The following is a 23,681-nucleotide window of genomic DNA, read 5'->3' on the forward strand; positions in this document are numbered from 1 at the left end:
CTCCACATGCAGCCAGCTGGATGACCTTGGGCCAGTCTCAGTTCTCCCAGAACTCTCAGCCTCACCGACCACACAGGGTGTCCATTGTAAGGAGAGGAAGGGAAGGCGATTGGATAATGAAAAATGGGGCATAAAAACCAACTCTTATTCTTCCTGAGAATCTAATGCTGGTATTGACCCATCTGAAATGTATGTTCTGGTTCCCGCCCTCTTGTCCTGTGATATTGCTGCCCACCGAAGCATTATGGGAAATGACTGTGCCCTTCTGACAGGAAGGGAACATGGATGACCTATGCTCTAGAGCAGGGGTAGTCAACCTGTGGTCCTCCAGATGTCCATGGACTACAATTCCCATGAGTCCCTGCCAGCGTTTGCTAGATGTTCATCAAGTACAATTCCCATGAGCTCCTGGCACCATGTGCTGGCTGGGACTCATGGGAATTTTGGTCTGTGGACATCTGGAGAGCCACAGTTTAGTCACTGCCACTCTAGAGGTGGAAGGCATAGGCCATCTTTTCTTATTCATTTCATTTCTGTTTCTGTTCCAGTTCTGGGAGCCATGGTAGAAGCTAAAGAGAGGAATATTACTCTCTTTACAGCCAACGTTATTGCTTTAAAAATGTGGTCATGTCCTTGCCCAGGCTTGATGTGTTTTTGAGTCCCCTTTGATTTCAGCGAGGAAAGTTTTAGGCACATGCCAACCATCCCATAAGCTAAAGTAATTAACTGGATCCTAGCGCCCACTGGGTGCCCCACTATCAAAATCTCTCGCGCCACCCCCTTCCGTGCCCACGAGACGGACTCTGACATATCCTTTGTTTTGTTGGCATGTACATCTCTGTCAGAAACAATTTGTCTTCATGTGCCCCCCACATCAGCTAGCTGTAGATGAGGAAAGGCCACATGAGCCCTTAAAATGCAAACTGATGAATCATAGCCCAATTGAATGCCTTGCCGAGGGCTGATTTCTTATTAGGAGGCCAGGGAATGTATAGGCCAGAGTACTGGGCATTCTGGATATCTGTGCTGAAGAAATCTCAGGCAGGCCCAAGGACGCTGTGACCTTGTTCATATTACGATGCAGCAGGTCAAGGGAGGGGGAGATCATCGAAGACAAATCACTAGGTTCAACTTGGCACTTAGGATCGCCTGTTTCATTAGCCCCGCACTGAGAAAATTAGGATCCAGTTTTGATATTGGTCCGGTCATAAGCATTTTGAGTGCCTGCAGAAGATCTGGGCATTGGACTGAAGGAAGCACCTGATTTCCATGGAACTTGAAGGGGGGCCCAAAGTATTCTCGCTCTTTCTTCATTGAAAGGTCTCCCTTAGTTTTAAGGGACTCCTTGAACCTGTGGAATGCACTGGCTTGTAAGGAAAGCAGTGCGAGGCGTCCAGTTTGCCAAAACAGTTGGTTGGCTTCTTCTGCCTCCTGTAACGATTCTCTCTCTGGCCTTCCCTACAAAAGCTTTGACGGCTTGCCTTTACCTTGCTGGGAGCAAGAGAAATGTCGGCATTCGGGGCTCGCCCCATTAGCCCCGTCTGCTTCAGTTGGATGGTGTTGTCCCAAGATCCCGCTTGTCTGTTCTCACCTTTCATCCAGCCATCAGGCAACAAGAGGGTGGTGGCTTGTCCCCTTGAGCCACGGTGGAGATGCTTTAGCACAGGTGTCTAGGACACCAGGTACTCTGGCCTGCATATTTCTTGGCCTGGGATTTGAGCTGGAATGATCATTTGCTGGTTGCATTTTGGAACGGACCTGGGTGGTTGGTAAGAAAGACGGTAAAGCAGGCCATGAAACTTCACCTAGATAAGCCGGTGGTTAACCTTGAGACTTCATTATCACTAGTGGTGGGTAGACTTGCATGCCGAGAGAGGTTTTATCCCTTTCTGGGTCATATTCCATCCGCTTGATGGCCTCTTCTGAAGCTCTCACGCCGCCAATGCATTCAGCTTTCGAGAGCGGCATCTTTGGGCATCCATCCTTCACGCAAGCATCCATTGCCCATTGCAGGGGATAGCATGGCCGCTTCCTCCGAAGGTATTTTTACTCCCTGGTGGATGCAAAGCTTGAAAGTTGACTTAATTTGAGCTCCTGGTGGTATCTGCGGCTTTAGACCAGGGGTAGTCAAACTGCGGCCCTCCAGATGTCCATGGACTACAATTCCCAGGAGCCCCCTGCCAGCGAATGCTGGCAGGGGGCTCCTGGGAATTGTAGTCCATGGACATCTGGAGGGCCGCAGTTTGACTACCCCTGCTTTAGACCCATTCAGCGTGAGTGAGGACAGAAGACTGTCACCTCTTCCCCAGTTCGTCTCGGCCTTGGGACCCCGTGAGCAGAGCCAGTGAAAGCAAGCCTTTAAGTGTGCCTCTGCAGCATCTTTACCTCCTTTCCACGTTTGTGGTTTTCCCCCCTCCCAAGTTTTAAACGTTCTCCCCTCCCCACTCTCCGAAAAGGAATGGCTCATTTCCAATCCTGAGAACGGAAGCGCCTTCTGCCGTAGGATCTTTTCCTCCCACGCTTGCTTTTCATCATCACCTTCAGCAGCCTCTTTAGAAGTCTGGGGCCTTTCGGTGTTTGATCTAGCGAGGCATCATCCCCGCACGGCAGCGAAAAATCCTTGGCCGGTGAATTATTCAAGGCCTGTTCCCTGCCCGGAGTTGAGAAAACTGTCTGGCTTTTGGGAAGCCCTGACAGCATGGCTGAGTTGGGAGGGACACCAGGGTTAGAGCGGGAGGAGGAGAAGGAGGAGGAAGAGGACATTGTGGGCGCTTGGATTCTCTCCTGTGACTAACTTGCTGTTGCACCTTCCCCGTGAAATGCTCAGGCGCATACGGTTCCATGCATGCGAACACGACAGCTTCACCTAACACCACCCCTGCCACCATCTAACCCAATAACCGCTTGTTAAAGCTTGCATGGTACATGGGAAAGCATCACTTTCTTCTCAAGAAACCCACTTTGCTGCAACCCCCTCCCAAGCGGGGGGGCCCACCAAAGGTGCTGAAAAGACTGCTTTAAAATTAAAGAAAAATCAGAGCAGGGTCGTTTGGAGCTCGGCACAGGTGGGTCTTCTTGTGCATTGAATATGTTTGAACTTTTGGTGTAAAGCGCATGTGACAACCTTCTAATCCGATTTTTGTCTTTTCTTTCCCTCCTCTCCCCTGTTCTCCCTCCCCCCTTCTTCTTAACCCCCCCCTCCCCTGCCTTTTTCCACCTCTGGGGCAACGCAAGGAGCTGGTAAGAAGCCTCGCTTTCCGTCTGCTTTGGTGTTTGTGCTGCTAACCTTTTGCCTTTACCAGATCTTGCAACCATGAAGGTGGGAGAGAAGGAAGGGGGTCTTTCGGAATAGTATTATAGGCTCCTTAGACTCATAGAATAATTGGAAGGGATCTCCTGGGTCTTCTAGTCCAACCCCCTGCACTATGCAGGACACTCCCAACCCTATCGCTCCTTGGGGACAGAGACTTCATGGCAGCTAAAGTAGAAAACCCAAGTGACTCTCTTTCTTAGGTAACTGGTTGGCCTCTGTGAGATAGGACTAGATGGGCCACTAGTCTGATCCAGCATGGTTCTTCTGATGTTTTCGTGAATCTGATATTCAGAATTATACAACCACCGTTTGAGGAAGTGTCCATGTACGTCTCACAGGTAACGGCTGGTGACAGGCCTATCCCGCTTTAAAGCCATCTCACCCAGTAGCCATCGACATGTCATAGGGCAGCCATTTTCTGCTCTTTTTGTGAGAGCCATGACATCTTTTCAGTGGTTGGGCATTCCAAACTGTGTGGCTGCCTGAAGGGGGAAAAGAGTCGAAGGTCTGGAGAAGACCACAGGGTCATGAGATCCCTTCTTCTGCCACTGAATCAAGATCTTACACGCATCAGTCTTTACAGAACTGCAGTGTGTCACAAGCAGGGAATTGGAGCTCACCATGGTTCTGTTTAGACCTCATGTTGGGCTGACATGTGCCAGACTTGCACATGTGCCTCCACCCCCTTCCTTACGCAAAGTATGATGGAGGACTCCTGGTCTGACTGGCTTCCCAAATCAGACAGGTGCAGATGCAATCTGCCAGTTTGGTGTAGTGGTTAAGAGTGCGGACTTCTAATCTGGCATGCCAGGTTCGATTCTACGCTCCCCCACATGCAACCAGCTGGGTGACCTTGGGCTCGCCACGGCTCTGATAAAACTGTTCTGACCGGGCAGTGATATCAGCGCTCTCTCAGCCTCACCCACCCCACAGGGTGTCTGTTGTGGGGGGAGAGGAATGGGAAGGCGACTGTAAGCCGCTTTGAGCCTCCTTCGGGTAGGGAAAAGCGGCATAGATGAACCAACTCTTCTTCTTCTTCTTCTTCTAATTGCATTTGCTCTTGGCCTCCGTCTCCCAGCTAGGATTCTAAATCAAAGTTGAACCCAAGGTCTAGCCAGACATCATAATAACGATCTAGTCAAGACTTTTACAATTCTCTAGCACATGCCGAACATAACTGGGGCAATTTTATACAGTATCCACAAGGGAAACGGAGTAGTAATAATACCTGAGTTACTTACACGTGAAAATGTGGGCCAGCTTTTTATCACACCTTGATTAAAATGAATGGATTTGACCCTCAAACTAATTGATAAAGGTGAATTCAGGAATGGCAGTTTGCTACTAGCAGGGCAGATTAGGATGAGAAACTAGCAGCCTTTGGGACAGAAATAGTTAACTTTCAGGAGTTTGGTCCTATCAGCTGCACACATATGGAAGTTTACATGCACATGGAAGTTTGGAAATCACCCAAGAGACATCAAGGCGAAAATCTGCCTGTTTGATGGTAGTTTTGTTGAGAAAGAGGAGCTAAAGAGCAGGGCATCTTTTGGGCAGTCTGAAATATTTGAGCATGTTGAAAGCCTGAATCGGAGCGTGATCTGAAGACCCCGATAAAGAGACTAAAAGAAGAAAGTGAAAAGACGGGAAACCTAAATATCAAAAAGACCAAGATCATGATAACTACCGGCAGTTGCACCGAAGTCACGATTGACAACGAGAACATGGAATGTATTTCAACATGGAATGTATTTCAAGAGGACATGATAGCCCTCTTTAAGTATTTGAAAGGTTGTCACTTGGAGGAGGGCAGGATGCTGTTTCTGCTGGCTGCAGAGGAAAGGACACGCAGTAATGGGTTTAAACTTCAAGTACAACGATATAGGCTAGATATCAGGAAAAAGTTTTTCACAGTCAGAGTAGTTCAGCAGTGGAATAGGCTGCCTAAGGAGGTGGTGAGCGCCCCCTCACTGGAAGTCTTCAAGCAAAGGTTGGATACACACTTTTCTTGGATGCTTTAGGATGCTTTGGGCTAATCCTGCGTTGAGCAGGGGGTTGGACTAGATGGCCTGTATGGCCCCTTCCAACTCTATGATTCTATGATTCTATGATTCTATGATTCTATGATTCTATGATTCATGATTTCATCTTTCTTGGCTCTATGATCACTCAAAGTGGTGGATGCAGCCGTGAAATCAGATGGCGAATAACCAAATATGGAAGAGTAGCAGCCTTAATACAAAGTGCTGGCTAGTCAACACTGTTGTCTTCCCCATAACAAGCTATGGATGCGAAAGCTGGACCTTGAAGAAGGAAGACAGGAGAAAAATCGATGCTTTCGAATTATGGTTTTGGGAGACGAATGCTCCGAATACCGTGGACAGCCAAAGTTACCAACAAGATAGATTTAGAGAGGAGCAAGCCAACTATGTCATTAGAAGGGGAGATATTACGGCTAAAGCTCACTTACTTTGGACACATCATGCGATCAGACTCGTTAGAAAAATCATTAATGCTCAGCATGGTCAGCAGCCAAAGGAAACGTGGTTGCCAAAGGATCCGCTGGCTCGACATGATCAAGGCCAACACAGGGATGACCATGAACCAACTGAAAGAAGCAGTCATTGACAGGACTTTCCTATAGAATCACCAAGGGTCGGACACGACCGAAGGATAACGTCATTATGATCAAAACCTGGTCCACATATAAATGTTATCAGGAATCCGATGCGCTGGAAGAGTTTGATGAGGTTAGCTGTTCAATCGAGTCCAACTCTTGGCAAGCCTATAGCTCAACCGTCGCCACGATGTTTTATTTTGCACCGCTTCTTTTGGTTTTGGAATGTTCCGGCCAGGGCCCATTTGGATCGTTGTAAGAGTTTACCAGACTTCTTAACAGAATGCAGTGTGCATCAATTGTTCTGAAAGACACCACTTTATAGGGCTTGTTCTCTCTTTATGGGTGTGTTTAAAAATCAGCATGCAGTTCTCTTTTTGAGAAGATCTCGTGAATCCTAAGGGCTGCTTGGCACTGCTATGGTGCATGGCCCTTTTGCTGAAATCCATACAGAGATGCTCAGAAGATGAGCTGGTAATTGTGGTGCAGTGTGATGCTGTAGAGCAGTGGTCCCCAACCTTTTTGAGGCTGGGGACCGGCAGGGCAACTGCCTGCCCGTGCATGCCGCGCATGCGCGGCCCCACCTGCGCATTGCACAAGTGTGGCTGGGTCACACATGCACACATGCGGCATGCACGGCTGAAACAGCGCATGCGCAGCACTTTCGCGCATGCGCAATGATTCCCTCTTCCCCCCTCCCACAGTAAGAAGCTTCCCGGGCCGCAAGCTTGCGTCCTGGGAAGTTTTTTACTGCGGGGGGTGGGTGGGGAGAGGGAGCCCCGGCCTGGCAGCGGGCCGCGGCCTGCGGGTTGGGGACCACTGCTGTAGAGTAATAAAAGGTAAATAGATTTTCTAAATAGTGCTTAAAGCTGTTCATGGGAGGTCGGGGGAAATCTGGGCTCTCCCCCCCCCCCCAATATTAATTATTGTTAAAATCCAGCTGTTTTTAGGAAATGACACAGTTGAAAAAATTCCCGCGTAAAGTAACAAAACCACAAAAAGACAGATGGCGTGACTAGTGTGTTTATATTGCTGGGAAATGGCCACAAATTAAAGGGCAAATCTAATTGAACAGGAGAACATAAACTCAGAAATCAAGGCCATCTTCAGCTGCTAACTGCTAATTTTCCATTGCATCTTGATCCCGTGAGCTTCAATTCCACTAGATTTGACAGCATCCTTTGGTTTCAGGGAACTATGGAATTAACCATAATAAGTGGATGGTCCCTGCATCCATGTAGTGAAATAGCAGAGCCTGAAAGGAGATAAAATACACAGATGCAGGCCAGCACACAGGTTCCTAGAAGTTAAAAAATAAATGAAAAAGTCCTCCTCGGCTTATACACGGGTATATACGGTAACTAGAACCTGCTTGGAAGCTCTTATTTTTGTCTACTGCCCCTGAGTGTGATACTGAGGGGGAAATTAACAGAAACATGGATCAATTCTACTTGCCCTTTTAAAACCCTGGATATTACCCATATATTTAAATAATTTGCAGGCAGCTTCTTGCTCTCTGGTTAAAGTTAACCCTTCAGCATTTAATTCAGGCCCCTTTTGGGTAGTGAAAAGCAGGGTATTTAAAAAACACCGTCTTTATAGTCCACCTTCCTTGCTGGGACTCCAGGCAGGTTACAAAATGTAGTGAGGCAATCTGAACAGTATAAAAATAAATCTGTTCCACTTAATATTTCTGGTATGGCCTAAGAGGAGGAGCTGTTTTCCTGGCTTAAGTGCCACTCAGCGCTTAACACCCACTCAGGGCGGCTGTCCCACCACTGAGTGCCGCCCCCTCCAACTGGCTTGCCTGGCTGTCCAGCGGCTAGCCAGTTGCGTTCCATCCTCCATCCCTGACCACCCCCTCCTCCTTCCACTTCCCCCTGAGGCTTGGCGGCTGTAGATCCCTACCTTGTGAGAACTGCCCCTGCTGGTGAATTCCCTAACAGCTGCCTGCAGCCTTTCCAGATCGTGGGGGAATGGGGAGGCCATCCGCAGAGTTCTTCCACCCCCCCCCCCCATCTAGTGCCCTTGTATTCCTGAATGCAACGGGCTTTGTCTCTAGTCAACATAATAAATTGTAAGGACTGGTTTGTAGGTTAGAGACCAGTGCAGTAGAAACAGTATAAGACAGGACAAGCACTGCAAAAACTGGATTACAAAAATTACTTGGACAGCTCCTTGGGGGCTCTGGATACCACCTTGGCCCCCTCCTGCTCATTTGGTCAGCAAGCAGCTGCTCAGCCGATGATTCCCGCCTTCTTTGTGGGGGTTGCTTGTGATGATCCCAGAGCAACCCGTTCTTCCATGCCGGCAAAGTAAGAGCTGCTGGGGTTGTAGCTGAAAGTCTTCACTCTTGCAATAATTTCTCCTGTAATAGCTAAGCAGGAGCAGGGCTCAAGGTCACCTTCCCCAGCAGTAGGGCAATCCGAAATGGAAAGTCAGGCTCTGGCTTACCTACCTGAGCGAGCAGAGGCGTGACCTTGACCACCTTGGATGACTTTGGGCCCACTGAAGGTGAAACCGGATTACAGAAAGTAAAAAACGATGGACAAAGAAGAGATGCATGTGATAAACAGTCCAAAAATAACAGCATTTATCTATTTATTAAAGCACCCTTCTGACCAGTTCCAATCCCCCCCCCCAGTTCTCAATTATAATCAATCTGCAGCATTCTGCACCAGGTAGAATTTCAGGGTTGCCTTTTAGGGTGGATTTGTATAGAGTAAGCTACAATAATCAAGATGGACTCTGGCACGGATCCATGCGGCCAAAACAATCCTGTCGAGGAAAGGAGCTATCCTCTGAGCTTCACGAAGATGGTAGAAAGCATTTTTTATAATTTATCAAGCTTATTTATAATTTATAACGTTCCCAGCAAGCAAAAACCAACCGAACGGACAGAATCTTTCGGAAAATCGTCTTGCCATCGTCCCGAAATCGGCTTTCTGATTGTCGGTGCTCGCCTGAGCATGATAGTCTACCACAGGGGTAGTCAAACTGCAGCCCTCCAGATGTCCATGGACTACAATTCCTGGGAATTGTAGTCCATGGACATCTGGAGGGCCACAGTTTGACTACCCCTGGTCTATCACCATCATGGTAACGGAACTGGGGCAGCTGTCCTTGTGACGCTCTTTCAGTCCCACGAGTCCCATGATGCTGTGGTATCAAGTATCATACTTTCTGGGTCTTTTTTAATGCCACATATAAATTTTATTAGCGACGGGGAAAAGATGCCTGGAGCCCAAACCCTGACAACGAGAGCATAATACACATTGGATGAGAATTTTTGATCAAATTTCATACTGACTGAAATAAAGCTGACTACATAATCTCGGGGAGTGAGGTCGTGCCTCACCCTGATAGTAACACTTCAGCATTTCAGGCAGAAGTTCCGCTTAACAGGATGCTTTTAAGGACAAGCGTCTTGTTACACGGTTTTCTTGCATGCACACCCACCTCATTTCCAGTCATATAGTGGCAATCTTTGTGCTGTGGGGGCAGCTGACATCAAATCACCTCCTTAAAAATCTGCACAGACGATCCACCTGGCCCTGTTCCCCTTCTAAAACTACCTGGTGGGCACCATGTTGGGGAATCCTGGTTTATCTGCAGAGGTGGTTCAGTTGAAGGACTGCCAACTTCACTGTCTTTTGTTATCTATAAGAATTCTATTATTGGCCAAGGAAAACTGGTGGCCTCCTCCAAAATGAAAGGTAGAGTGCATTTGCTTGAGGTAGTTAATACATTTTCAAGGGAACCTCCTCTGAGGTTTTGGAAAACAAAATAATAGTGTAGAGGTGATACAAAAAAGGATTATCTGTTCCACTTAATATTTCTGGCAAGGCCTTGGAGGAGGAGCTGGTCTCATGGCTTAAGTGCCACTCAGTGCTTAACACCCACTCAGGGCGGCTGTCCTGCCCCGAGTGCCTCCTCCTCCAACCAGCTTGCCTGTCTGTCCAGCGGCCAGCCAGTCGTCTTCCATCCCCCACCCCTGACCACCCCTCTTCCTTCCACTTCCCTCTGAGGCTTGAAGGCTGCAGATCCTAGCCATGTGAGAGCTGCCCCTGCCAGTGAGTTCCTTAACTGCTGCCTGCAGCTTTTCCAGGTCCCGAGGGGAGGGAGAGGCCATCCACAGAGTTCTTCTACTCCACCCCCCTAATCTAGCACCCGTTGTATTCCTGAATACAACGAGCTTGGCCCGTAGTATAACATAATTGTATGTATCAAGGGTAATTATATATCCATTGTAGTAAATGGCCTTTTTATTTGACAATGAGCTGTTTGAAGTCGATCGCCTCTCTTAGAGCTCCACCTTTTGTGTTGATCACCTTCTTTACTCTTGAAACTGATGGATAATATAGCAACCATCACTAATATCTTGCCAGGTCTTGATTTTCCCCTGAGCATTTACCATATTGCCATATGTTAAAAAAACAACATTTGTTTCTCATGTTCTTATCATGGTAAGCTTCTATGGGGGACATGAGCCGAGAATTTGGAGGGCTCAAGAAACTCCTGCATATATATTTCAAAGTCCATTTCTAATTATCACTTCTTTTTTGTGTCATCATTATCATTTTAATGTTCTTAATCCATAGATAATTATGTAAGCCTTCATCTAGGCCTGCTGGTTCAAGTTTGACTCCTTTGTCTTGGGTTTCTAATCCACAATCCAGACCAGACCTGACACTTGGTGATAGAATGCCATATCTGGAACTGCCAACTCTCCTCTCCTTCTCCCATCCTGTAACATGTTAAATCCTATTCTTGGTTTCTTGCCATTCCACATAAATTTGTTTATTTCTTTGCCGCTCTATCAATGCGTATGTTTTTTCACTCTGTCAAGAATCAATATTTATCATAAAGTGCACATTAAGAGGATTAAAAACAACATTAAAACATAGGAATTCGAGTCAGCAACATTGCACATATATTCCCCAAGGTTGCATATGGTATGACCATAGATCAAATGCATTTCAACCCAGAAGGTCCTCATCAGTGGTCCAATAAAATGTATGCACATGTATAATGATACAATATTGCAATATTACAATAAGTGTGGGTTGGTGGGATAAGAACCTCAAAATGTAATGCTCCCAACAAAATATAGTAATAATTCCAGGTGAGGAGATCAGAATTAAAAAAATTCAAGGCCAATGTTCAATCCTGAGTGTGTATCCCCATGTGATTTTTTAAAATTAATATTGTGAGCTGCACATCTGGAATTACTATTAATCCCATCAACCAACTCTTAATGTAATATTGTACCCTTGACACTGTACGTGCAATATTGCACAGACTCGGATTCTTAGGTTTTCATGGTTTTAATCTTCTTAATGCACACTTAATAATAAAATATTTGTATTTTAATTTTAATATGTTGTTCTGCTCGACCTTTGAGTCCCTGACTTTTCCCGCTAGGAAAAGATGCCACTGAGTTGCCATTTTAAGATCATTTGCCCCTATGATATAAAGGTAGCAAACATACAGAACCTCTTGTGGTACAGGGTGGTAAGGCAGCCGACATGCTGTCTGAAGCTCTGATCAGGAGGCTGGGAGTTCGATCCCAGCAGCCGGCTCAAGGTTGACTCAGCCTTCCATCCTTCCGAGGTCGGTAAAATGAGTACCCAGCTTGCTGGGGGGTAAACGGTAATGACTAAGGGACCAAGCCCTATGAAGATAGGTTGAGGGACTTGGGAATGTTCAGCCTGGAGAAAAGGAGGTTGAGAGGGGACATGATAGCCCTCTTTAAGTATTTGAAAGGTTGTCACTTGGAGGAGGGCAGGATGCTGTTTCTGCTGGCTGCAGAGGAGAGGACACGCAGTAATGGGTTTAAACTTCAAGTACAACGATTTAGGCTAGATATCAGGAAAAAGTTTTTCACAGTCAGAGTAGTTCAGCAGTGGAATAGGCTGCCTAAGGAGGTGGTGAGCTCCCCCTCACTGGAAGTCTTCAAGCAAAGGTTGGATACACACTTTTCTTGGATGCTTTAGGATGCTTAGGGCTAATCCTGCGTTGAGCAGGGGGTTGGAGTAGATGGCCTGTATGGCCCCTTCCAACTCTATGATTCTATGATTCTATGACTGGGGAAGGCACTGCCAAACCACCCCGTGTTGAGTCTGCCATGAAAACGCTAGAGGGCGTCAACCCAAGGGTCAGACATGACCCGGTGCTTGCACAGGGGATACCTTTACCTTTACCTTTAGCAAACATACATTGAGTAGAAAAGTCTAAAGGTCTTTGAGTCATAGGGATGACAGGTTCAATCAGCTGCTTTAAATATAGGAGATTTTGAACCTTTAAGGGAGAGGGAGAATCCTGGGCTCTGACCCCCGGTGTTCTTTCCTGACCTTCAGATGCCTGCGGTGCCTTGGGGGACCTTGCAGAGCTTGTGCTTTGAGACCGTAACCATTTACCACCCCTGCCATGATTTCATAGCCACTTTGATCTGACGCAGCTATTTTTCGCCGTGGTTTTGAGAACAGCCTATTCCAGCGCCTCTTCAAGGCGAGGGACCGAGGGGAAAAGAGGAGCAGGAATCTGCGGCTCTGTAAATAGCTCTCCAAAGAGAGTCTGGCTTCGCTGCCGCCATTGATTTCCAATCAAGAGCCCATTATCAACCAACCTTGCTGTTGCCGGAACGTTGCCAGTGTTCCCCTGTTCTCTGGCACTTAGCAAGAAGGCACAGGCTGGTGGTAGATGGGTCCATGCTTTCTCACTCACAGGGGACTCTGTGTTGCACTGCCCGGTAAGCAGAAGTCCTTGGAAAGGGGTCCCCTCTTGAGGACAGACCCACAAGACAGAAAGCCACGTTTAGCCTTCCAGCTGCCCCGATGACAAGCAGAATTGCCGTGGCTTTTTAGTACTTGCCTCCTCGGTGCGGGAGACGGCTGATGAGGCCTAGTACAAAGCTGCATTTCAGCAGTAGCAGCAGCAGCAGCAGCTTGGGTTTTCTGGGTTAATGAATGCACTCTGTCACCATCCTGGAGAGGCACCTCATTGATTCGTGGCAGCAGGCCACCCCTCAGCAGCACAGTGGACAGACGTTGCCGCTGGGGTTTGTTTAACCCCATCGCCCCCCTGCCCAAATTACCTGTGAGTTATCTCAAATCTAGCAGCCCCCGGGGTCTTGCTTTCTTGAAGCTGCTACGTCGTATTCTCAAACCATTTCGCCTCTGAGTAGTTTTGAGTTCCACCAAGCCATCGCGGGCCCCCTTGACCCATCCAGATCCAACCCGGTCATGAAAAGAAATCACACAGTTTGTCCGACTCCGTGGTCCCCCCAGGATGACACAGGTCTCCGGAATTCCCCTCAACCTCCTCCCCATTTTGCAGCAGCATTTCTGCCTGTTGGTACCTTAATGACTCTGCATCTCTTGCTGGGAAACTCTCTCAGATTCCATCTCAGTCTTTAGATTGGCGCAGCGGTTAAGAGCAGCGGCTTCTCAACTGGTGAGCGGGATTTGATTCCCCACTCCTCCTCCGCATGCAGCCAGCTGGGTTTCCTTGGGCTAGTCACAGTCCTGTTAGAGCTGTTCTCATAGAGCAGTCCTGTCAGAGCTCTCTCAGCCTTACCTACCTCAGAGGGCGGCTGTTGCTGGGAGAGGAAGGGAAGGCGATTATAAGCCAGCCATTATTTGTCATGAGTCCGAAAAAAACAGGCAAACTCAGAACTTAGGCAAAAAGACTGGAGCTTGTTTTCCGGGATCTGGAACATACAGGCGAGACGACAACTCAGGTAACCCTTGAGATGATTGAAGCACGGATTACAATAAGAAAATATATTCTATGGAGATAAATCCTCCCACCCCTAGCAAAGGGATATGCAAGTCTTTGAGTTCACCCAGGAAAAGGCTTCTCTTCAAAGCAAGGATGCAAATTACGACTCACAGCTAGGAGTTGAGAACCCCCAGCCTAAACTTCCTTTGAAACTCTAGACCAGGGGTAGTCAACCTGTGGTCCTCCAGATGTCCATGGACTACAATTCTCATGAGCCCCTGACAGGATTTGCTGGCAGGGGCTCATGGGAATTGTAGTCCATGAACATCTGGAGGACCTCAGGTTGACTACCCCTGGTCTAGGCCACTTGGCCTCCAGATGTGGGAACACAAGTAACGCCAGAGTGGTGGTGAAGGCACCAGAATACTCTAGCGAAAGGGCTTATGGGACTTTGGTTCAGCAAGTGGAACAAGCCATGGAAGGGTGTCAGTATTGACTTGAAGAATTTCAGAAGAACGGCCGTGTCCGACTCGCCCTGTCTGCTATGGATGCCCATTTAGGGAAGGGGCACAAGAATATTCTACATTTCTTGCAGGGTGGACTGATTATAACCCATCTGGGTTTTGTTTACAGCTGCCCAACTTAGAATGTTCCGGAAACAGTGGCTCTAGCATCTTCTCACTAGCATCTTACAGTTCTGGGGCTCACACTTACCTCTTTGTCCCCAAATAGCTACATCAGATATCTGTGGTGACTCATTCACCTGTCGTCCCTCCGTCCCCATGTAGAAACGATTATTGACGTCATTATTGGCCATTTCATAGAGTCGTAGAGTCGGAAGGGGACCTGCAGGTTACTCAGGTGTGTGCTCAGAACGATGCTGCCTTGCCAGAGGTCAAAGGAGACTGCTTCAACGTGCGAGTTAGACTCAAGTTTAGTAGGCAGCTGTGGGAACACAAAGAGATTTGAAAACCCAATTTCTTCCTATTTTCCCTTCTATATTCTGTTTCTCCTCCTTTCCTTTTATTGCATTTATTGTCTGATTTGAAGAGGGCAAAGGTGGTCCTCAGCATGATCAGAGAATATAATATTTAATAATATTTAATATAATCCCTGCCTCAACTCATCCTAGTCTTGTTTTAAAGAATGCTCAAAACTGCTTTAAAAAATGACCATTTATTTCTTACTTGTATAAGCCTCCTTTCCTCAGCCATTTTATCACATGATTAAAAAAAACAAAACAAAGATCTCCTGTGTTACTTGCAAGTTGGATTTTGGTATTTTAAACATCCCTAAGAAAGGTGTGCTCCAAGTAGGATAAAGGGGAGGGGAGGAGTGATACCGTCTCATAGGAGGGGTGGGAGTTGTAGTGGTTGTGGTATTGTCAGCTGTTGAATCATCTGGATTGGTATGCCAGCCTTCAGTGACAGCCCATGTGTTGCCCATCAGGGCAGCTATTAAAAATTGTATTATATTAAACAAATAGAGGGCTAAAGTTGAACAGAGGTACTTCTTTCTGTTGGAACCATTTCACACACGTTGTATAATGCACTTTCAATGTGCTTTTGCAGCTGGAGAATGTTCTAAAGTGCAGTAAATCTTATAAAGTGCAGTAGCCAGCATGTGGTTGCTAATAGTATTCTGGCCAGTGTTCCGGAAACGCTGAGAATTGTGCCACTGTCAATACCCAAAAAAGTTTATCTTCTTAAGGGTGTAAGCTAATAGGTACTTTTTTCTTCCTCCTTGACCTGTACCTGTGGCCTTCCCTGTAACCAGCCCAGTTTAGACCCATTAGGTTTGGGGTGGGCTGGAACTGTACTCTATCTGATGAGGTCCTATGTAAATTATACCACATTATGGGCATCTCAGTGACAAAGAGATAGAGTTGAACGGTCTGAACGGTGTGCTGTAGGAGAAATCAGCCTCTGGTCCCCTGCCCAGCTCACTATTGAAGTCTGGAGAAGAAAAATTCCTTTTTGATCCTGCTTGTTCCTTTCGAAACTCCATAGGAGCTGGCTCAGTGAGTCACGCTCTTTAATTGTCAGGACCTTGGTGATTTTCGTGAGTTGGCTATCCTTGGCAGCACGGCAGCCTTATGTCAGGGCAACCGAGAACAGTCAGGATTGCTGGAAGAGCTTCTCCTCTAGTCCGCTCTGCTTTTCTGAAGGCTTCTGGGTGATGCGGTAGTGATGCGGGGGAGGCAGAAAGCAAGACTGGTCTCCTTGATCTTTTTTGTCTGTCTACGCAGGAGGAGCTGACCAGCACCAGCGTGGAACACATCATAGTCAACCCCAATGCGGCCTACGATAAATTTAAGGACAAGCGAGTGGGCACCAAAGGGCTAGGTAAGTGATTCCAGGGGTCCTTGTCTAAAATGTGCCGCAGAGAGAAGCAACAGGTCCAGAGATGGTCCCACCCTCCTCAAGCATCTGGTGATGGCTCTGAACTTCCATGACAAAGAGGACATCAAGTTGAATCTATCAGGATGGCTCCATGTAGAAGGAAAATGAATGGGTCATTCTAATGTAAACCTCCAGGGGTCCCAAGATCCAAGGCACTCCAGGTGGTCCTCTTGTCCTGGTAATATTTTAGGACTTCTGTCCCAAGGTCGTTTTTTGTTTATATCATATTCATAGAATCATAGAGTTGGAAGGGGCCATACAGGCCATCTAGTCCAACCCCCTGCTCAACGCAGGATCAGCCCTAAGCATCCTAAAGCATCCAGGAAATGTGTGTATCCAACCTTTGCTTGAAGACTGCCAGTGAATCAGGCCTCCAGTCTAACACTGTAGAGGTGGCCATCTACAGGTGGGGCCAGAACTCTCAAAACCCTCCCACTGTTGCCCCCCAAGCACCAAGAATACAGAGCATCACTGACTCAGACAGAATGTTTCCTCTGATGGAGCTCTGCTCTGAATGTTTATCCAGTCCCCTCTTGAAGCTGTCTGTGCTTGTAGCTGCCACCACTTTCTGCAGCAGAGAAATCCACGTTATTTATTTATTTGCATTTATATACCACTTTCTCTTATGATTCAGAGAAAAGTAATTATTTCCCACTTTCTCTGTCCCATGCATAATTTTGTAAACCTCTGACATGCTCTGTCTCAGTCATCCTTCCTCCAAGCTGAAGAGGCCCAACCTGTTTCAATTTTCTTCATCGGGAAACTGTTCCATCACCTTAATAATTTAAGTTGCCCTTCCCTGCACTTTTTCCAGTGCTATAAAATATGAAGGCAGAAGGAGTCAGGTCTCAAAATACGCCCTCATGGGACAAAGCTCCCTCCTCAAAGAGAAGAGCCCATGGGAAAGGGTTTGTCGAGAGCCAGTTTGGTGTAGTGGTTAGGAGTGTGGACTTCTAATCTGGCATGCCAGGTTCGATTCCCCGCTCCCCCACATGCAACCAGCTGGGTGACCTTGGGCTCATCACAGCACTGATAAAGCTGTTCTGACCGGGCAGTGATATCAGGGCTCTCTCAGCCTCACCTCCCTCACAGGGTGTCTGTTGTGGGGAGAGGAAGGGGAAGGCGACTGTAAGCCACTTTGAGCCTCCTTCGGGTAGGAAAAAGCGGCATATAAGAACCAACTCTTCTTCTTCTTCTAAAAATTCTCTTGTTGTTTTCTAGATTTCTCCGATCGTATCGGCAAAACCAAAAGGACCGGTTATGAGTCTGGCGAATACGAAATTGTGAGTAGCTGATTTGTTTGGAATGAATGAATCTAAAGAGAGGAGGGGTCTTGGCTAGGACTGACCTGTCTCAAGGCACAAGGAGCGTGAGAGTAGGGCTGTCCCAGGCAAGAGAGATGAGGAAATGGAGGAATCAGTCAGCATAGGAGCCTCGGGTGTCTAAGTTCCTGCCTGACTTTTTTATACCGTTTCTTCCTGATTTCGTAGACAAAGGCAAAACCATCTCTTGACTCCATGGCTCAGAGGTAGAATACGTATTTGTGCTGATCTTATTCTCCAGAAGTGACAGACACTGGTTCGGGCAATCCGGCCACAAGCATAAATCTTATTTCTTTATTTGTACCTTTCCGAATTTGTACTCTTTGGGTTGCATTCACATGATCATGTATTCATCATTCTAAAACAGTTCCTTGCCTGTGGAAAGCCGGAAGGGGCTTTAGCTTTGTCCTTTCTCTGAAATGCTAGTTTTCTGCATGCAGGGTGTTGTTCCATGAGAAGTTTTAACACTATGTGAGTCTGTGATTGCAATCTGTGGCTGTACAGTTCAAGATATAGGTTTATTGTATCACATCTTTCTTGGCTCCCCCATTTGATGCCATCTCCAATCTGGGGTAGTTAGTGGAGGGTGTGACTAGGGTGGAGATTGTTTTTTAAAATTATATTTAATTGTAATTTTATTATTGTAATTGAATGTATTGAATGGGTTTTAATGTTGTGAACCATTCCGAGCCCATATAGGGAGGTACAGAAATTAAATATCATTACTCTTATTATTATTTGTGAGAATTAGACCATTTTTTCCCTCCACATGCAACAATATTGCTGACTTTTGAGGTTCTCGCCTGTCTTCCCAAGTCCTTCAGATCAGTGGTCCCCAACCTTTCTGAAGCTGGGGACCGGCAGGGCATTGGGCCGCGCCCATGCGGGCCATGGCCACGCACCGGGCCACGCCCGCGGGCCGCGCCCGCACATCGGGCCGCGCATTGCGCATGCGTAATTCGTGGGCGCGGCCCGCACGGGCGCGGCCCGGCCCTGATTCCCTCTCCTCGCCCTCCCGCAGTAAGAAGCTTCCCGGGCCGCAAGCTTGCGGCCTGGGAAGTTTTTTACTGCGGGGGGGGGGCAGGGAGAGGGAGCCGCGGCCCGGCGCCATGGCCTTCGCGGCCCGCAGGTTGGGGACCACTGCTTCAGATAGAAAAAAACAAAATGAATGGATGCAAAATCAACATTTAGCAGCACACCCTTTGAAAAACATCTTCCTTAAACCAGTTTTGCTGGAGGAACCGAGAAGGAATGAAATCTGTTTTAACAGATTTGAGGATCTCGTTATGTTGGTGTTCCTGTTGACAGGAGACTCTTGTCTTTTTCTGAAGCTAGGGGAAGGACTCGGTGTGAAAGAGACACCCCAGCAGAAGTACCAGCGCCTGCTGCATGAAGTCCAAGAGCTGACAACGGAAGTGGAGAAGATCAAGGTCAGAAGAGTCTCCCTTTCCCGCTCCCTTGTGGCTGCTGCTGATTTGGCTCCTCTCCGTTCTTTGCGTCAAGTTCCCACCAAACCCTCTCAGATTCCATCACAGATTCCAACTTGGTGTAGTGGTTAGGAGCAGCGGCCTCTAATCTGGAGAACTGGGTTTGATTTCCCACTCCTCCTCCATGCGCTGCCAGCTGGTTGACCTTGGACCAGTCACATTTCTCTCAGAGCTCTCTCGGCCTCTCACACAGTGTCTGCTATGGGGAGAGGAAAGGAAGGCGATCGTAAGCGTTGAGATTCATTAGAGAAGAGAAAAGCGGGGTGCAAACCCCCAGTTCTTCTCTCTTCATTCTTTGTCAGATACCTGATGCAGAGACCGTTTACCCTCAAAAGCTTGTACCCCTCCAAGGTTGTCGACCTCTAGGGCCCTCCTGGTCGCAGAAGGAGCTGTCCGGGGACGCTCTTCCAGCCACTTCTGACTTCCGTAGAAGAAAAGCAGCGTATAAATGAATTAAGACAACCTGCTGAGTGCGGGGTTTTCCTTCCTCCCACAGAGCACCGTAAAGGAGTCCACAGCGGAGGAGAAGCTGACCCCTGTGGCCCTGGCCAAGCAGGTGGCCAGCCTGAAGCAGCAGCTGGTCTCCACCCACCTGGAGAAGCTTCTGGGGCCCGACGCAGCCATCAATTTAACAGATCCCGATGGTGCTCTGGCCAAGTAAGTCGAAGCGGAGTTGGTTCTTAATCTATTGTTTTTGTTAATTTATTCCTTCGATTTTTAGACTTCCCTCTTGGCGGGCTGGCTCAGGGCGGTGCATAAGTCGTGGGTAAAAGGCAGCAGTTAAATAAAAGCTTGGATTTTAAATTAATTTAAAATAGGTAACAAACGGATTAAAATTCAAGATGAAAATTAGCACCCGCAATTTCTCCACAGAACGCTTATTATAATTATCCCCCCCAGAATCAGGCTGGTCTGGGTTTACAGATGGATAAAATAAGTGGGCAATAAAACGTAATCGACTAGAGTGGGTGTGGCCAAATGTAGATCATTGAGTAGAGGTTAATTTTGGCCCCAACCAAAAGCTTGATGGAAGCTGCACCTTACGTTTGAGCCAGGATTTCATCCGGGGGCCTGTTTTCAGTGCTGAAAGGGTAAATCCTTTGGTGTGAACACAAAACAGATTTGTTGGCACCCTAGAAGGTTAACAGATATTTCACACGCTCATGCATTCTCTCACAGTCACACGCAGTCTGTGTGAAAAGGTAATCCATTCTGGCATTCCTCATCCCAGTTACTGCAGCTAGCCTTCATGCCCCTTGTGGCGCAGAGTGGTAAGGCAGCAGAAATGCAGTCTAAAAGGTCTGCCCATGAGGCTGGGAGTTCAATCCCAGCAGCCGGCTCAAGGTTGACTCAGCCTTCCATCCTTCCGAGGTCGGTGAAATGAGGACCCAGCTTGCTGGGGGGTAAACGGTAATGACTGGGGAAGGCACTGGCAAACCACCCCGTATTGAGTCTGCCATGAAAACGCTGGAGGGTGTCACCCCAAGGGTCAGACATGACTCGGTGCTTGCACAGAGGATACCTTCACCTTTACCTTTTTACCCTGAGACTCTAACTCGGGGCTGAGTTTGAGCTCATGTAGATTCTGGTTTGGGGGTTGTGGGGTGTCTTGTGGGAGGATCGTGCAGCAGCATTCATAGAATCCTAGAATCATAGAGTTGGAAGGGGCCAGACAGGCCATCTAGTCCAACCCCCTGCTCAACGCAGGATCAGCCCAAAGCATCCTAAAGCAGTGCTGAGGTCTGATTGAATCATAGGCCAAGGGTGTGTGTGTTGTTTTTTTTTTTTTACAAAACCATGTCCAGTCTTTCCCCTTAAGGTGCATGTTTATCCCCACAAACCAAGTGGCATAGCATAGAGTGGCTGTTCTCAACCCTTTTTGGTAGCTCTTCTCAGGTTCCAGGCCCCCCCCCCACCCCATCAAACAAGGATACAACACAACATGATTAGAGAGGCAGAACATCATTTATTAATGAACACCAAGAAAACGAACATTCCAGCATACTGGATGAACGTTTTAAAAGACTCTATGAAATTAAAGTTCAGGGTGTTTGACCAAGAGGACGAAGTGCGTTCATTTTTTTTTCTTGAACGCATTAATTCAAGCACACACCAAGGAACGGATAACAGGATTTCTTTTTCTTTCCCTTGACGAAGGTCGAACTTTCTAGCCATTAATGCTTGACAAACAGGATCTTTCATCAGTTCAGTTATCAGCCCTCCCCCCCCAATCCCTTTGGGCCCCCTTTCTCACATTTTTCACTCTGTGGCCCCCCTTCAATTGTGCCAGGGCCTTTGTTGAGAATGGCTGACAGAGCACTAAATTCAGTAGGTAGATAGGAAACCAAGTTAATCGTATCACCCCTGTTATGTAGCCAGATGGGAGAGGTTTTCTTCTTTCTTTGAGTTATTCCCTTGCTTGCCCCTTGAGCTGAAATCCAGAGCATTAGCCAGGAATTATTACCTCCAGTGCAGAAAGCCATATGCCCTAGAAAGACTTGTGACCTTTTGAATTTCTTAGGCGTTTGCTCATTCAGCTGGAGTCAGCCAAGAGCGCTAAGGCCGCCCCTGCAGGTGGGAAAAGCCCGGCCAAAGCCCCAACTGGCGCAGGCAACACGGTGACTTACGAGCTACATTCCCGGCCGGAGCAGGACAAATTCTCTCAGGCTGCTAAGGTAAGAATGGGAAGGGCTTACTCAGCTTTCTAGGAAATGAGAAGGAAACAGCTTAGAGTGGTGACTGAAGGGACATTTGCCCAGCTGCTCAGTGGTTTAGAGTTGGCCTCATCTCATTTGGCCCAAACATACCTTTCTCCTGGAACAAGCTCTGGACATCCTGCTCCAAGGTGTGCACTCAAACTGTACCTTTTTCTAGAGTTTCCGTTGTAATGGGGAAATGTCTGCTGTACACAATATGACCATCAAAACCAAGCATGCAGTATAGCCATTCAAATACCCAGGAGGGAAATGACAGAGAAGAGGTTAGATCAGAAAAAGGTGACCTTTTGGTCAGCAAAACCCTCCACAACATCATCTTGTGAAGATTCTGATGTGCCTGCAGCCAGAAGGGAGAGGAGAAGGGAGATAGGAGGGTTCTGCTTGACCAGATGTGAGCGTCTCTGAGGCGTGACATTTCTGTCACCCTCTCCTTTGCCACCATACGCAGTAGCTCTGCCAACATTTTCTCAGTTGATTGGGTGGAGAGCTAACTTTTGAATGCCACACAAAGTGATCTGGGGTGCATGCTGGGAGCTGCTTTCCTTTGGCCTAGATGAGTGAAGAGGAAAAGGTTAGCCAGAATCTGGGAAATATGTAGTTTGTGTGGATGATGGCTGAAAAAATGAGTAAATTTAGGAGGGAAGATGTGTGACCAAGTTAAATTAGGGCAGCCTTTTTCAACCTTTTGACTGTGGAGGAACCCCTGAAATATTTTTCAGGCTTCAAAGAACCCCAGAAATGGTGGCATGCCCCTTCAGAGAAGTGGGTGTGGAAGTAAGATGCAGGAGCCAGCCAGCTAACGAATTGATCAATGGATCAGTCAATTGATAATATACCATTTTCCATTGTGGAGAAAGAGAATAGGCCTGTAGAGCAACAGGGGAAATGGGCTTCAGTGATGTCTAGTGATGTCAGCAGCCATCTGAACTTCTGGATAAGGCCACATAATTCCTTAGGAGTTGTCACGTAACTCCTGGGCCCCCCAGAATCCTGGTTGTGAATCGCTGAGTTAGAGAATCAAGAGTTGAAATAACAGCAATGTGACAGCAGTTCTGACTAGGAACTTACAGGGAAGAGACTGGGTTGGTGACTTGCAACGCTCTGATGGCCATGAGCTTCTTGTTAGGGGTAATAGAGTAATAAATAATCTCTGGTTGTATTAAAATTGGTTTCAGTCTGCAAGGAGCTCTTCCTGTACCAGGCCCATTGAAATGAATGTAAACTTCTCAGGCTATGAGTTCCTGTGCCCTCTCCCATTCCCTTCACTGCAGGAGAAAGATCCTTGTTGTTCCCATGACCCTTAATAGCTTCTTAAAACCTGCTGCTTGAAGCTTCTAAATCTGATGGGAATACCAAAATTGGCTGGAGCAAAAGCACCTTATTGGAGAATATTTCAGGTCTAGAAAAAAGGTTGCCAGGCAAATAGCAAGGGAAAGAGGGAACGGAAAGACCTTCATCTCTCACTTGCTCGTTCTGGTCTGTGCAGATTGCAGAACTGGAGAAGCGTTTGGCTGAGCTGGAAGTCACCATTCGCTGCGAACAGGATCCCCAGGTGAGCATTAGAGGAACAGGGTAAGGAGACACATGATGTTGATGGGAATCCCCATGTGGGACTGCACAGAAGATTGACGATGGAAACAAAGTTGCATCTACCTGTAACTATCTGTCGAGAATTTTCTGTGAAGGCACACATACTCTCCCTCCTGGTTTTAATAGAGTTAGAATACTAAGGGTAGGGGGGCACTGCTGGGAGGGAACATAGGGCCCCAGGGCAGGAACAAGTTTCTATTTCTGGAGTGCAGCACCCCCTGGAAGCTCTTAACTTTAAAGACTGCTCATGCACAGTCCCCATTTGTACCTGCACAGAAGATACCTGATAAACAGGTTACAATTCTGTGCAATTTTGTTTTCTGCTCCCCACTATGAAATAGCAACAGCTACAAAAACAAGTGAACTGTGCTAAGAAGTCCTCCATTCCATCTGCCCTATTTCTGCTATCCATCACTGTCATTGGGCTGACTCCATCCACTTCAATTTCATTATAGTAACACTCAGGGTCACCTGGTGAAATTGGCAGAGAGTCTAATTTGGACCAATATCT

At 47.4% G+C, this 23,681-nt stretch overlaps 1 protein-coding gene across 1 annotated transcript in view; it reads left to right on the plus strand.

Annotated features, from left to right (window-relative positions):
* The window catches only part of DCTN2 (dynactin subunit 2), a 55,582-nt gene that overhangs the window by 26,760 nt on the left and 5,141 nt on the right, over positions 1-23,681 (plus strand). Inside the window, exons 3-8 of the mRNA XM_077329188.1 lie at positions 15,901-15,997; positions 17,276-17,337; positions 18,708-18,806; positions 19,360-19,520; positions 21,385-21,538; positions 23,067-23,132. Coding sequence (XP_077185303.1) covers positions 15,901-15,997; positions 17,276-17,337; positions 18,708-18,806; positions 19,360-19,520; positions 21,385-21,538; positions 23,067-23,132 — 639 coding nt within the window. The remainder of the gene's footprint in view (positions 1-15,900; positions 15,998-17,275; positions 17,338-18,707; positions 18,807-19,359; positions 19,521-21,384; positions 21,539-23,066; positions 23,133-23,681) is intronic.

The sequence above is a fragment of the Paroedura picta genome, chromosome 3 (genome assembly GCF_049243985.1).
Source record: "Paroedura picta isolate Pp20150507F chromosome 3, Ppicta_v3.0, whole genome shotgun sequence".
NCBI classification, from domain to species: Eukaryota; Metazoa; Chordata; class Lepidosauria; order Squamata; family Gekkonidae; genus Paroedura; species Paroedura picta.